Here is a 14,398-nt window from a genome sequence, read left to right as displayed (position 1 = left end):
TGGTTGATGGTATTGGTGCGTCTTTCGTCTCGTAGTATGAATGTTTTAATGAATTGATACTGCAGTCCTTCGATATTCCGATAACACCCGAAAGCGCATCCAATGCACGGTCTGCCCTCTCAAGCATGGCAAGTATCGTTTGATGGAGTTTCGACATATATCCAAACACATCATACAAGGAGTCCATGTCTGTCACACTCAAATAAAATGTTCCAAGCAGCGCCGAAAAGTCATTCAGGCCGCCGCCCATACTAATGATGTTGACGCCAATGACCCCTTCGATATGAATACCGACTCTCCGATGGACACGAATTTCTATGACGCGCCATCATCTATGGTGCCTGTGTCAGTGGAAGATAATGGGCCCTCCGAATCTGAACCTGGATTATCTGAGCTTTTGCACGAAATTGGTGACTGGACGTTCGGATTTGACGAGGGACCTTTGGACTTGTTTGCAGAACTCAAGGCAATTATTACTTCGGGTGAAGTACCGTTCTCAATGCCACTTGCCCCAATCAACAACGAGCAAGAACTTTCTGATGACAGCGCTGATTTCGGGATAGAGCTTCCTGGTGAGTGACATTATGATTAGTTTGGCAAGCCTACATTACACTACTAGATGATATCTACGAAAGAACGAACATCAAGGACACTGTCCCACTGGATAGTCCAACATATCCTTGGCCGTCAAAAGCGGTTTGTCTCTCTTTGTGTTAGCAATATCATTGTACTTAAATCTACATTAAGCATTTCGTGACCTCACTCCTTTTCAGCTCTCCGCGTCTCCCATTTTCTGATGCCCAGAAGAGGGCCATTCTCAGTTGGGCGCAAGAGCTTGGCGCTCGAGATGTCCCTTCACTTGGCGCCATCAAAAAATCCCATATGTATCTGGATAACATTGTTGGCGGTTTAACGGAGAAGGTGACAGCTCGCTCTGGGAGTGTATTCTATATTAATGATGTTGCGAAATCAATTGCGAAGGTATGTTCGGTGTGTTTGTACGCAACAGTAACTATGACGCCATGATTTAGGACTATGCAAATCCCCTCACTCGTTTTGCGATGGAAGATTATCCGGAAGATGGCAGGGAGGGGATGTCGCAAGTGTTCAACGGCAAGAAGATGTTGCTTGACCTGCCCTCACCACCCGCGGCTCGTGTGGACGGAATGATCTATTTCACAGGTGAACTATTACAGGATGATTCTGGAGGGTATTTTATACCAGAGCGCTTTTTTCATGCCTCGCTACCTGTAGATTTGAGTGACAATGTCTCTGACCCATGCGAGCAGTCAGATGGCAAGGCCTTATATGCGCTTGGTCGGGTGGTTGAACGAACGGAGGTACGTCTTTTCGTTGCGAAGGTATCTGGATATACAAAGTGTTACAAGTAACATCGGTCACGTGGCCCCCCTATCATTTTCCCTTCATCCTCACCCTCACCATCTACCGGCTCGTCCTCCTTTACCGACTTTCCGTTGACCGGATCCTCGGGACTGTTCCCGTCCCTCGCATCGCCCGCCTCTACGCACGTGCACGCACGTTCCTCCCCTGATTCGACCACCAATGTGGTCCCGCACCTATGACTTGGTCTGACTCGTGCCACCAATGTGGCTTTCCTCTTTCTGTTTCCCCTGACTGCGGATTCCCGCACATTGTATTCTTACTGTTGGCCCGTTCCAACGTTTCTCGGTCTCATTCCACATTCGACCACCCATCACTAATCCGGCTATGTTGCCAACGCACCTATACCATTCTCGTTTCCCCTTTACCCTTACCTACTGTGCGGTAGCCTTGCCCTTAACCCTCTCCACTTAGTATAAGTAGTCGGTCACCCTGTACTAGATTCTCTAACTTGAATCTACTCAATCTTCCCTGGAACATACTTCCCTCTGAACGCCCCTTTGGCTTCAGTCTCTAGTATCTTTTCTTAGTTGCTCATCGCGACTAAGTCTACCTCGATCGACTTCATCGTACGGACAAGACAGTCCTTACCTTGAACGACTTCAAAGACATCCGTCTACGAAGTCACGTGACACGCGCGTACTGTGATCGCTGCCGACTCGTCGTCGCCAGTATCACTTGCTATACCGGACCCTTCCGGTTACGTCACGAACGTTAGCGGACGACGCCCCTCTTAGGGCTCCGCCTAACAGATCTATTTGAGTGCGTAACACAAAGTCCTCACTATATTAGGCTGGATTCATCGTTAACGAGCAACGCGAGATCATCTCAACGTCCATGTTTGTGCGATCGTTTGAAGAGATTGCTGCAACTCCAGGCGAGCTCGACTGTGGCCTTACACGTGTGTTGATTTACATTCATCGCACCAGTGACTCGCTACTCACAAAACAACAGCTTCGTCAGGAAAATATGCATCACTATCTCCGAATCCACTGCGTGCTAAGTCTAATGGCCGGATGGTTCATATGGTTCCTCTCATCATTTTTATGGACGATGTTTCTGGCAATGTCTCCAAACAATGGAACAAGCACCACGCAATCTATATGTCAAATGCCAACCTACCGCGCAAGATGCTCGAAAAAGAATTTTTCGTACGATTTGTCACATCGTCACCGCACGCTGCTCCCATGGAGCTTATGAGGGCCATGAAAGAGTCTATATGGTATGTTGTTTCCTTTATCTGCTGAAGTCAAAGTTCTGACTCAATCTGCAGTAACGCTGCCGAATCAGGTATAATTGCCTGGGATTGCAAGTATAACGAAGAGGTTTTGTTGATTCCATACGCGCTCTTCCTCGCTGGAGACAACCCCATGCAAGCAGAAGAATGTAGCCACGCCGGCTTAAACTGCAATTACTATTGCAGGACTTGCGATACTGGTGGGACGAAAGAATATAAGGTGTCTGGTGACGGGTACAGCAGTCTTTTCACGGTAGGAATATATTTGAACTACATTCTAATAGCTAATATTGTGCTTACAGTCAGGCAACCTACGAACACCTGAAAATACAATGGCAGAAGTCCGAAAACAGTTTGAGATCGCGTTGAAGTCAGGAGCGTCGGAGAAGATCAAGAATTCGGTATCATCGACTGGTATTCGTGATTCCACTTCTAGTTCGATCCTCAATGCGTTAGTAGAGCTCGAAAGCGTGCCGCTGGTACCCAAGCAATGCCAGAAGCCGAAGTTACAGCTGTCCTGGAGAAAGAGTTCGTAGAACTTTTGCAAGGTCACAAGCTCGATGACGCTATTAACCCATTGTTGGGAATGGAAGGTTAGTTGAGTACTCTAGTGATTTTGAACTCTCGTTCACGCTCTTAGCAGGCCTCGATATACACATGGACACTCCAACGGAAATTCTGCACACAATACTGCTCGGTATCGTCAAGTATTTTTGGGGGCAAACCGTGTTTTTGCTCAACAAGGCAAAGCTCATGGGCATCTTTCAGGTCCGTCTTGAGTCTGTTGATAAGGACGGACTCAACGCTCCATGCTTGAATGCAGACTACGTCTGTCATTACAAAGGCAGTCTCATAGGGAAACATTTCAAAAGCTTGGCGCAAGTGATGCCGTTTTTGATTTATGATCTCGTCCCTTCAATTGTTCTCAATGCATGGACCGTGATAGGAGAGCTCGTCGTACTCGTCTGGCACACGAAGATTGTGGATACGGAAGCTTATCTTGTAGGTTTATGCAGAAATATGCGATAACTTTAGTTCATTCTTTTCTAGGCAAAGCTGTCTCGAACAATTCAAGATTTTCTTAATGTTACAGCACAGTGCGCGCCTAGCATCATTATAAGCAAGCCCAAATTTCATTTCTTAGTTCATCTCCCGGCGTATATTCGACGTTTCGGACCAGCAGTGATATTTTCGACCGAATGATACGAGTCCTTCAACCATGTATTTCGTTTGTCGTGTGTATACAGTAATCGCCAAGCACCAAGCCGCGACTCCTGCCGAACATTCGCTCATCAAGATATCGTCAAGCACATTGTCACGGGTGGGTATTGGTACGATAACAAAGCCTCAAAATGGGTCCGGGGAGGAGCGCAAGTTCTAGGGTATCTCGATGAACACCCAGAGCAAGCATGATTGCTCAGATTATCGGTCTTCAATCGTAATACTCCAGTACCTGGTAGTCCTAGCTTATTATTTCACTCTATCGCTACTGATTCTTTTCACACAGGTTCTGGGAAAGTTCAGACTTCTCTTGGTGCCAACGGAAAAACGGCAAGAAATGATATAGTAGCCTGGAAAGAAACTCATTGCTCGAAGATCCTGAAAACTGCCCAGCCTGACATCGCTTACTATCAAGGCAAATCAGTCGTAGCGAGGGAAGGGGATATCGCATATCTGAATAGTCATGTTATTTTCCACCGAATGACTGATGGTCAGGTGAGTGAATTCCTCACTGTATGGTTCTTGATTAATTGTTAGACATGCATCGGACGTGTTCGCGAGATCCTTGTATCATCCGAGAATCCGAACACCGTTGTTCATGTTGGACCCCAGCTCTTTTCATTCGCAAACACTTTACACGCTTCTGTCCATCTACCCTGTCTGAACCTGATTGATGACGAGGTTGTCACACCGGCAGTGGTAAATTTGATATCCCATTGATCGTGTGCGCTATTTCTGACCCTTGCGAGGCTATAGGATATCATATGCGTCATTAATCTCCAGCACAACTGTGTTGATTCACAGTGTACAGACACCATCGAGGAACCTGTGCGCCAAGAACGGCTCGAAACTTCTCGTACAAAACCTATCATTCAGCACAAGTCAACACCACACTACTTCATCAATGCCTACTCTATTCATAACTACGATCATATCAATTCTGTAATTCCTGAGACGCTTCGTGAATCACCGCTGAGGGTTACGAATGTCGCAGAGGTTCGGGAAATGGCCGTACGACAAATGAAGCAGAAGAAGACTTTGAAGAAATCTGATGACATACCTCAACTAGATGCTAATATGGAACATGATACCCAGATCCCTCTGGTGGCAGTTCCCTCCTTCGATCGGGCCCCTCCCAAGTCAAGGACTGCTGCAAAATCAAAGGCAAAGGCAACCACTTCCGGCACGCGAAGGAAGGCAGCAACATTGAAGACTGGTCAAGCAACTGCTGGACCCTCTAGCCAGCTTCCGCCTGCTCAGCAAGACTCAACGATTCATATCGGAGATCACCAAAATCAAGCCTACTTTGCGCCGCCACCAGGATTCCCTCCTCCCCAGTACTACTACCCTCCTCACCATTCACAACTTCCTCCACCACAGCTATATGGTCCGCCGCCACCAGCTCTGTATCTTTACTCCGGAGGTTCACAACAATGTCATGAGGTTTTAGAAAGGTCATATACCGGTGAGTTCTTCACCGTTATTATAGCATAAAAAATCTAACTACACTCAGGCTATAACATGTACCCAAATCAACCCGAACCGCCGCATCTACAGCCACAGCCACATCAACAGCAGCAACAGCACCTGCAATTCCATCCGCACCCCCACCCCCACCCGCAACATTAGTTAGTGGTGGTGGCATACTGCAACTGCGACAGTGCCTGCTTCCACTACCGCAACAAGCCTTAATCCACTTCTCACCTAACTGCGACAGTGCCTGCTTCCGCTACTGCAACAAGCCTTAATCCACTTCTCACCCACAGCACCAGGTGGAGGAAAAGCAATACTTGCTGCTCCCAGCGGTATCAAGGTTCTCTGGTATCTGTCGCACCAACCTGTCCTGTAGATGGAGGGACTTTGCTTTGCAGCCTCAAGAAAGTATTATCATATGTACTTATAATATGAATTTGGACCCCATCTCCCTCCTGTCTGATTTGTCTTGATGTGTGAGAATTGACGAATCTCGGTTGGGTGAATTGAATTGAATTAACGTAAACTCAATTAAGTGTGTTTTAGACTTTTGAACCAACTCGCAGCACTGGTTGTCCTGCTCCCTCACTGTCTGCGACATCATGATCTCACAGCATCCTGTGTGTGCTCGCAGGAAACCACAAGCTAGGCAAACGACAGCAAATGGTCTACTCACACCTGGTGATGCCCTGCTTGGCTGAGGCAGGAGCATGTCAGCCAGCAGCAGAGGATCTCGACCGCCTTCAGCATGTGGTTCACAACCGCGTGGTAATATCAGTCGCGCACGCTCACCTCTAGCAGCCCATCCACCATTGGCCTCAACTGAGATAGCTCAGATTGCTGCCATAGCTCCCATCAGCATTCCATGTACACCATCATCCGATGGCTCCCTCGACGAACCTATAACTATCGGTGTGCGTCGCCAAAGGGTGGATTCCGGTGTGAGTCTGGGTTGCCCTGTTACCCTTACGCCCCGCAGCACGAAACGGCTTAAAGTCTATGCAAATCAAATTGCGGAGGAAGTTGGTGTTCCAATCACCAGTCTTCACGAGTTTATCGATGTATGTATTTTTTTAACTTGCTGTAAATGTACATGATTTAATGTTCCTTCAGTGTGGAGGCATATACCAGATGCTTGTCAGGATCGTAGCCCTTGTGCTCAAGAACGACGGTGACGAAAAACTTAGATTGCTCGCCAATCTGAAAGAGTTACTGGGCTCTAAAGATTTCAAGGTATTATTTGCCGTGTCTGCACACATCACGAGTCTGACTTATCATTTAATGAGTCTGCACTTCAAAACCGTCTGACCGCATGCATGCTTTCGCCCAATATCACTGCATACGTGACAGATACACACCCGCAGATCTTGGTAGATTCTTTCCGATGCTACGAATGGAAATTGAAGCAAACTGACACCATGACAGAAATTCATCAAGAAACACCAAGATGTATTCAAAGTTCCAGCATTGCTGTTCGAAGATGTGGAACTCACCGCACTTTTTGCTAAGGTCGTCAGCGAGTCTCTCTCTACAATCCGTGGCAATATGAAATCTAAGGTGCATAGCGCTAATAACAATCGCAAATTTTTCTGAAATAATATTTTTTCAGTTGACTGCATCTATTGCTAAACGCACCAGTATCACAGACGTGGCCAGATCCCTCGCCCATGGTTGTATTGAAGTTGACGCAGCTCATTGGAACAGGCTCGCGTTTTTGGTATGTTTTTATCACAACGAATATTATATAGATAGTAACCTCTTGAGACTAGCGACGCTGCTTGCGTGTCTACTTACTCGGCACTGGTAACTACAAAACCGTGCCTCTGTGTACTCTTTACTCCCCCCTGCTTGTACCTTCTCTTCCGAAAGAAGTCCGCCAAAAAATCGGACCACAGCTTGGCATCGACATCGATGAGATAGAGCACAACATGCTCAACGGTGACGCCGAAGAGGACAACAATGACACTGATGCCTTTCAAGATGATATCGCTCATGAAAATGCAGCCCCCAGGAATGTTGATGGCGACGATGGCCATGATGGGAATGAGAACGTTGATGCAGATGCGGACCACAATAAGGACGACGCAGACTTCGAGGCTGATGTGAACGATGCGGCGGACATTAATGTGGACGGATCGGTCGTCACAGAGAAAGACCTCTACACAGCGGGAAGGTTTTGGAATTTTGTAGACTCCTCGCTCGCAGGCGCGCGCAAGGCTGCGAAGGAACAAGCGATGGAAGACAAGGGTCTAGCGTATGAGAAAGCATATAGCAAGTAAGTTTCTTGTTACCGGGTGTTGCACCTTGTTGCTGATTATCACAAAGCATCCTTGTGCAGTACCTACAGCAGGATCTTTCTGATTTTCCTGGAAATACCAAAGTCCCAACGCTCCTCTCCACCAACCACCCCCAGTGGCAATTGACCATTCAGAACCAACTCCTTTGGAGCCACGTGTAACGCTCGTTTATACTCTGCCTTGACACCATAGTAATCATGCCTGTACCTACTATCTACCAGTAATCTAATATTTTGTGTGGCTCGTTCCATTTATTGTGCACTCTTTCAGTGTGAGGATGGTGTGCGGGTGTCATCTAAGTATATTATATCTGAGAATTCAATCATATCAAGGTATTGAGCATATCTATATACAACATATGAAAGCTACCCTGTGTGACAGGTACGAACGAGATGTCTGTGCTAGATGTGGTATAAGATATATTCAGCACTTGTCATTTCCTATATAGACTAAAGCTCGGGTAACTAATATATTTTGAGTGTCTTGGTGATGTGTCTCAGTGGTCGTTAGTATATTTCTCAAGCCCGGCACATTCTCTCTTCACTAGGACTATAATATATTTATCTCCAATAAGTGGTGCGAAAGTTATGTGACTAAGGTCGTGGAAATATGCGCTACAGCTTACTATTTTTGGGACTGTATAATAGATTTTCGGCAGCAAGTAGTGTACAAAACCAGGGCTCTTTCTCACGACACTATAAGTTTTGCACAAATGCAGCAGCGCATAAGTAAACTACTACACCCATAGTAGGCAAGCCTGGGATCTTCGGAACTTCAGTCACATCGAGACTTACACTTTTCATTGTCACAGTCGGTGGAAGTGATCGTGTTCTGCAGTTGTTGCCGATACACCGCATGGATCACAAGCCATGCCAAGGATTAGCAACGATACATGAACTGCCGGTCTTACAAATTATATCGGCGTCCCGCTGACAATGCCTTTGCCGCATATACTGCTCTTGAGGATAATGACACCACGATTGCTGCATTGCAGGCTTAAGGATATTTTGCTGGTGGTGGCACCAACGATAGGCCAATACTCTCATCCTGAAGGTACGTTCGCCATTGCAAATGATCTCAGGTGTGGCAACTCGCGGATGCTGGAGTTGTGGTTCTGGACTCATATCTCCGTCATGGCGTTCCGGTAATGCTCGAGTTTGTAACAGCAGTGCGGATGCATGCATACTGATCCCTCGCGCGTGCATCTTCTACAACATCTTTGCGGTGCTTCCTGCATCACCCATCATGGTTCGCCTCAGTGGATCGGTGAAATGCTTGTTGTTTTCCTTGTAGTCGCAATTGAATCTGGGCTCGACGTTAGCTGAGTGTGGAGGATGTCGCACCTTGGAACGCGTGGTTACAATTAGAGCGCATGTATATCCATCGTCACCCACCCGCACACGATGCGGGCGATACTAGGTGAATTGTTTTCCAGCCATAGACTTCCGGAGGTCTACGTGATATCATGTGTTTCATTCATTTCAGTAGGAGAGACCTGATGGATTGATGAACTGAGTTACGAGTGAATGCCGACAGATTATCGATTATTGTCGAACATATTCGAGATGAGTCATGGGTTTGGTATCTTGCCCACAGTGGTGTAGGCTCTTCGATGGTAGAGTAAAGGCAACGTCCGTAATTTGTCATTCTTGAATTGACCCTCCGGCTCTTGAACATCCTCCACACGTAAAACACGTGCGATGAATAGCTCTGAAGCCAACCCACTACCGCCTTCTACTTGCTGCACCTCCATTTCCCACTCCTCCATGCTCGAATGCAACCACCGCGTATCACTCAAGGGCAACGACCGACCGACCACAACGCAGGAGAGCGCGCCTAAAGCACCTTTGATCACTGGGAGATCATCTGCAGACTGCGTCCACTGCACCTCCGAATTCGAAAAGGGGTGCAGATCTGGACGGGAGAACAATTGTGCAATATGAGGTTGTGCAGCAGAAAGGATATTGACGACCATATGGGACGACATTTGCATTTGGGGTTTTGATGCGTGCCCATTTAGAGCCAGAGCCATCCGTGAAGGGACGCGGAGAGAGAATGCGACAAGCGGATGCGGATCGAGCGCGATGGACGTGAAAGACGACAGTGTAGCACCATGAAAGATTAACGGTGCTTTTTTCTGGTATTGTACGGACGAATCACTCCGTGGTGCAGTTTCATGGTCTGGTAGGGTTGACGTGACTACCGCCACAGGCTGAGCTGTCTCTCGGAGAAGATTGCGCAGAGATTGTTTGACGAGCTTTGCTTGTGCAGATGACGCAGAGCTATAGCTTCGGAGTAGGTAGTGGTTCAGATTATGCGTCGCACGTCTGACAGCACTTGTGCATGACTGTAGCATATTTAAATTTTGGCTACATGAGATGCTACCAAAACGTCATTGGGAGTTGCTGACTAATACAAAGCATCATTTTCAAGTGACTCTGGCGGCCAGCACACTACGAGCTACGGGATTGAGTCGACTACATACAGTAATACACCGTCATTTGTGCACGCATCGGCACGCCCATCTTGGACACCCGGCATCCGTCATCACCCACTCTGTTCTGTTGACCATCAAAAGTCGTTCGATGCACCCACCATCGCTAGCAGCCCAGGTAAGTTTTGTTTGAATAGGGGAAACGTGGGCTGATTGTATGGTCTTTGTGAACAATCACCGGCACCAGTAATAGACACTTCAAGGGATCGATATCTGAGAGTTGCCATGAGCAATGCATCAGAATCAGACAGACAATCATCATCAAGGTCATCATCGTTGTCGAGCTCATTGAGGTCATCGTCATCGTCGTCCCAACCGCGAGCCCCATGTGGATGAGGAGTTAGGCTTTCCATGTCAATGCAAGATGTACTTGAAGTTCAGCCTGTGTTGATGCGCTGCACACATCGGGTTACGGTGGCTGCGTCGGGACTCGGCATGCTCTCGGCAGCGTTGCGGACTTTCTAAAATATCAACTGAATTCAGCTAGGCTCAGCTCACGAGCTGAGCCCAAGAATCCAACAACCCTAATAATATGGCTTATTGGCTGGGCAACTTAAGTGAGCCACATTCACTCCACATAAATATCATATTGCAGCGCGTGAAGCACTAAACAATACGCATTAGATACCCACAATGATTTTGCTCACTCTCTCCACTGAACATGTTCGCAATACCGTCATCACCAACGAGCAAGGACAAGTTATTTACAAGACAGCCACTCCGTCCAGACTAGTTGGCACCCGCACCACGACCATTCAGAAAATCAAGCCAAATGACAGCCGGTATCATATGCACGACCAGTTCGATGTCTTAGGAGAGATCGAGTGGCACACATTTGTTTCCTCAAAGTTTCGTTCCCATGGAACTGAAGTAAAGACAGAGGTGTTCATACCGAAGAGAGGCCTATGGGGTCGGTGAGTACATAGCGTCCTTCTAGGAAATCTGAGTCGTCATAAAATTCTGGCAGGAAGCGCGTCTTCACAGGACCAGATGGTCGTCCCTATCGCTGGGACCTCACGTCCAGAGTGGTAGTTGTGAGTACACTTCCACTTCATTGATGCTGATGCATCTGTTTCTCTCATCATGACGACGACTTGGATTCTAGCTCTCACGGGACGACAAGCCTCGAACAGAGGTCGCTCGCTTTCATAGAGCGACTCTGGGAATCATAGGAAGGAAACGTAAAGCCACGTTGGAAGTATCTCCTGAAGTGGCTCATATGATGGATACTGTCATCATGACGTTCATATATGTCGAGCAACTCAGGAAGGACAAAGAAGAAGCCTCGAGAAGAGCCGCAGCCTCGAATACGAATGTACGCTATCAAATGGGATTGACAAACTGAAGTGTCGTGTTGTGATTGATACCCTTTATGATAACTAGCCTTTACTAAGTTTACTTACAAGTATTAATACAATCTGTGGGAAGATGTTTAAAATCTGGCCAAGTGGTGTAGTGATACGATTATGCTATCTAAATCAGCAATTAATCATTCCTTTCGCCAGCGGTGGTGAATTTGAGCGCTGAAGCGCTGAAGGATGATCCAAAGTTCACTGGCCTTTATGGCCGTCTCCCTCGTGGGCACACGCACGCAAGTATGATTGATGAAAACGCTGCACTAGCAGGGTCACTTCAGCTTTGCTATATGACTTTCGAAACGGTCTAGTTAGTTAGTTATGTAAAAATCAGCTTAGCGCGGGCCAGGTTCAGTGACAGCAACTATGAGGCATCAGGACCTCGGGAGCGACAGGTAAAAAATCCCATGGAGGACCGAGAACGCGAAGAAAGATGCCATTGACCGCGTCAGGCTTGAGACAAATGCCCGCAACTACGCAGTTACTCATTAAAAAGAAATAAAAATAATGTTGTATGCGGAGGAATCAGACTACAATGCAACATGAAAGATCGTTTAGTAACAAAGAAGATAGTGGGCCGCCGTTGTTGAAACAATATATGGGAGACCTGACTTGCAGACCGGGAGTACTGTGAAACCCGATGATATCGCCTGACCGTGACGAGGGGAGCGTGGATATACATATAAGGAATCGGAGCACGCTCGAGTCCATGGCTCGTTTGGAGGACAAGTACAGCTGGGAGGTTCCAGTGATTAGAGTAAGTGTATTAGTTAATGCGCACTCACCGACACCATTTAGGAACACCGCAGCAGTGGTCGCGGCAGTTGCCGCAGCAGTCGCAGCAGCAGTGGCGCAGCATTTTCACGATGCCCCATTATTTCCAAATGACTCTTAGCGCTGGATTGAGTCGACTACAGTAATACACCGTCATTTGAGCACGCATCGGCACGCCCATCTGGACACCCTGAATTCGTCAATACCCACTCCGTTGACCATCAAAAGTCGTTCGATGCAGCCACCGGTGACCGCTAGCAGCCCAGGTAAGTTTTGTTTTGAATTGTATGGTCCTTGTGAACCATCACCGGCACCAGTAATAGATACTTCAAGGGATCGATATCTGAGCGCTGCCATGAGCAATGCCATCACAGACAGATAATCATCATCAAGGTCATCATCGTTGTTGTCCTCATTGAGGTCATCGTCATCGTCGTCCAGCACAACCGCGAGCCCCATGTGGATGAGGAGTTAGACTTGCCATGTCAATGCAAGGTGTGCTTGAAGTTCAGCCTGTGTTGATGCGCTGCACATGTCAGTGGCTGCGTCGGCATGCTCTCGGCAGCGTCGCGGACCTTTTAAAAAGATCAACTGAATTCAGCTTGGCAAGAATTGAACAGCCCAGTTTACTAGCTGGGCAACACAGGTGAGCCACATTCGCTTCACATAAATATCATATTGCTGTGAAGCACTCAACAGATACCCACAATGATTTTGCTCACTATCTCCAGTGAACGTGTTCGCAATACCATCATCACCAACGAGCAAGGACAAGCTATTTACAAGACAGACACTCCGTTCAGACTAGGCACCCGCACCACGACCATTCAGAAAATCAAGCCAAATGACAACCGAGATCATATGCACGACCAGTTCGATGTCTTAGGAGAGATCGAGTGGCACACATTTGTTTCCTCAAAGTTTCGATTCCATGGAACTGAAGTAAATACGGAGGAGTTCATACCGAAGAGAGGCCTGTGGGATCGGTGAGTACATAACGTCCTTCTAAGAAATCTGAGTCGTCATAAAATTCTGGCAGGAAGCGCGTCTTCACAGGACCAGATGGTCGTCCCTATCGCTGGGACCTCAAGTCCAGAGTGGTAGTTGTGAGTACACTTCCACTTCATTGATGCTGATGCATCTGTTTCTCTCATCATGATGACGACTTGGATTCTAGCTCTCGCGGGACGATACGCCTCGAACAGAGGTCGCTCGCTCTCATAGAGCGACTCTGGGAATTATAGGAAGGAAACGTAAAGCCAAGTTGGAAGTATCTCCTGAAGTGGCTCATATGATGGATACTGTCATCATGACGTTCATCTATGTCGAGCAACTTAGAAGGAACAAAGAACAAGCCGCGAGAAGTGCCGCAGTGTCAGCCTGATGCTTACCACCTCGATGACGCACCATATGATACAGCCTATGACACGACACCCTTCGATGACGCGTCTTATCTAACATGGACACCGTGCACGATACACCTATCTGTACTTGGAGATCATCTCTATACCGCTTATCAATCATACGCTCTTCCTCGTTATTGTTCCGTCTCTTAGTGTTGCCGTCGACGTACGGTTCCACGCAGCCTCGAATGCGAATGTACCCCATGAAATGGGATTGACAAACATAGGTGTCGTGTTATGATCCATACCCTTTATGATAACTAGTCGTTTCTTACAACCATTAATACAATCTGTGGGAAGATGGGCATCTCTGTTTTGATCCGCACATTCCGGAGGGTGTAGTGATATGATTATGCTATCTAAATCAATTCCTTCCAGCGATGGTGAAAGCGGTTACATCGAGTCGTAACGATTCTTAAGTATTGGTACCTGGTCCAGGATATGCATGCTGGAGAGCAGAAGTGGATTATTTTTCTACATTGCGTTGCCATAAAAATAGACAACGGTCTGAAGATGCTCTTTGCATTCCCTCTATTAATTTTCTGCACTGACGAGTCCACTTCCCCAGCACGTTGAAAGTCATCCGGCAGCTCATGCTCCTGGCTGTCTCGAACATGCTCTGGGCAACAACATTTGCTATTTGCGACCTGATCATGGTAAGCCTCTTCCCCTTAGAGTCAACCGTGATGTCTAATATAGGGTCGATTGACGAACTATAATCTGAAGCAAAGCCAACCGAGCTG

The 14,398-nt window shown here is 47.3% G+C and overlaps 5 protein-coding genes across 5 annotated transcripts; 4 read left to right on the top strand and 1 right to left on the bottom strand.

Moving 5' to 3' along the window:
• Nucleotides 1–283: 283 nt before the first annotated feature.
• Nucleotides 284–5,353, top strand: F5147DRAFT_745166 (uncharacterized protein; the record flags this gene model as incomplete). The annotated part of the gene is made up of 16 exons (XM_041439731.1): nt 284–572; nt 620–696; nt 748–981; nt 1,032–1,340; nt 2,194–2,302; nt 2,356–2,623; nt 2,675–2,891; nt 2,941–3,117; nt 3,162–3,231; nt 3,282–3,640; nt 3,689–3,820; nt 3,848–4,020; nt 4,060–4,094; nt 4,146–4,354; nt 4,397–4,558; nt 4,616–5,353. 16 exons carry the CDS (start codon nt 284–286, stop codon nt 5,351–5,353), a joined length of 3,558 nt encoding a protein of 1,185 aa, XP_041294174.1.
• A 689-nt stretch (nt 5,354–6,042) lies between these two features.
• F5147DRAFT_772367 (uncharacterized protein) lies at nt 6,043–7,790 on the top strand (the record flags this gene model as incomplete). The annotated part of the gene is made up of 7 exons (XM_041441341.1): nt 6,043–6,393; nt 6,446–6,565; nt 6,619–6,702; nt 6,758–6,889; nt 6,942–7,049; nt 7,102–7,607; nt 7,658–7,790. 7 exons carry the CDS (start codon nt 6,043–6,045, stop codon nt 7,788–7,790), a joined length of 1,434 nt encoding a protein of 477 aa, XP_041294173.1.
• A 1,159-nt stretch (nt 7,791–8,949) lies between these two features.
• F5147DRAFT_689155 (flavin reductase like domain-containing protein) lies at nt 8,950–10,013 on the bottom strand. The gene has a single exon (XM_041436947.1). It carries the CDS (start codon nt 9,983–9,985, stop codon nt 9,200–9,202), a length of 786 nt encoding a protein of 261 aa, XP_041294172.1. The 5' UTR covers nt 9,986–10,013; the 3' UTR covers nt 8,950–9,199.
• Nucleotides 10,014–10,756: 743 nt separating this feature from the next.
• F5147DRAFT_772365 (uncharacterized protein) lies at nt 10,757–11,468 on the top strand (the record flags this gene model as incomplete). The annotated part of the gene is made up of 3 exons (XM_041441340.1): nt 10,757–11,037; nt 11,091–11,157; nt 11,229–11,468. 3 exons carry the CDS (start codon nt 10,757–10,759, stop codon nt 11,466–11,468), a joined length of 588 nt encoding a protein of 195 aa, XP_041294171.1.
• A 1,492-nt stretch (nt 11,469–12,960) lies between these two features.
• F5147DRAFT_574421 (uncharacterized protein) lies at nt 12,961–13,636 on the top strand (the record flags this gene model as incomplete). The annotated part of the gene is made up of 3 exons (XM_041431222.1): nt 12,961–13,238; nt 13,292–13,358; nt 13,430–13,636. 3 exons carry the CDS (start codon nt 12,961–12,963, stop codon nt 13,634–13,636), a joined length of 552 nt encoding a protein of 183 aa, XP_041294170.1.
• Nucleotides 13,637–14,398: the final 762 nt, after the last annotated feature.

Source organism: Suillus discolor (assembly GCF_016758755.1).
Source record: "Suillus discolor strain FC423 chromosome Unknown F5147scaffold_20, whole genome shotgun sequence".
Lineage (NCBI taxonomy): Eukaryota > Fungi > Basidiomycota > Agaricomycetes > Boletales > Suillaceae > Suillus > Suillus discolor.
Note: the sequence above shows the minus strand (reverse complement) of the source record. Positions and strands in the feature narration are given on the sequence as shown.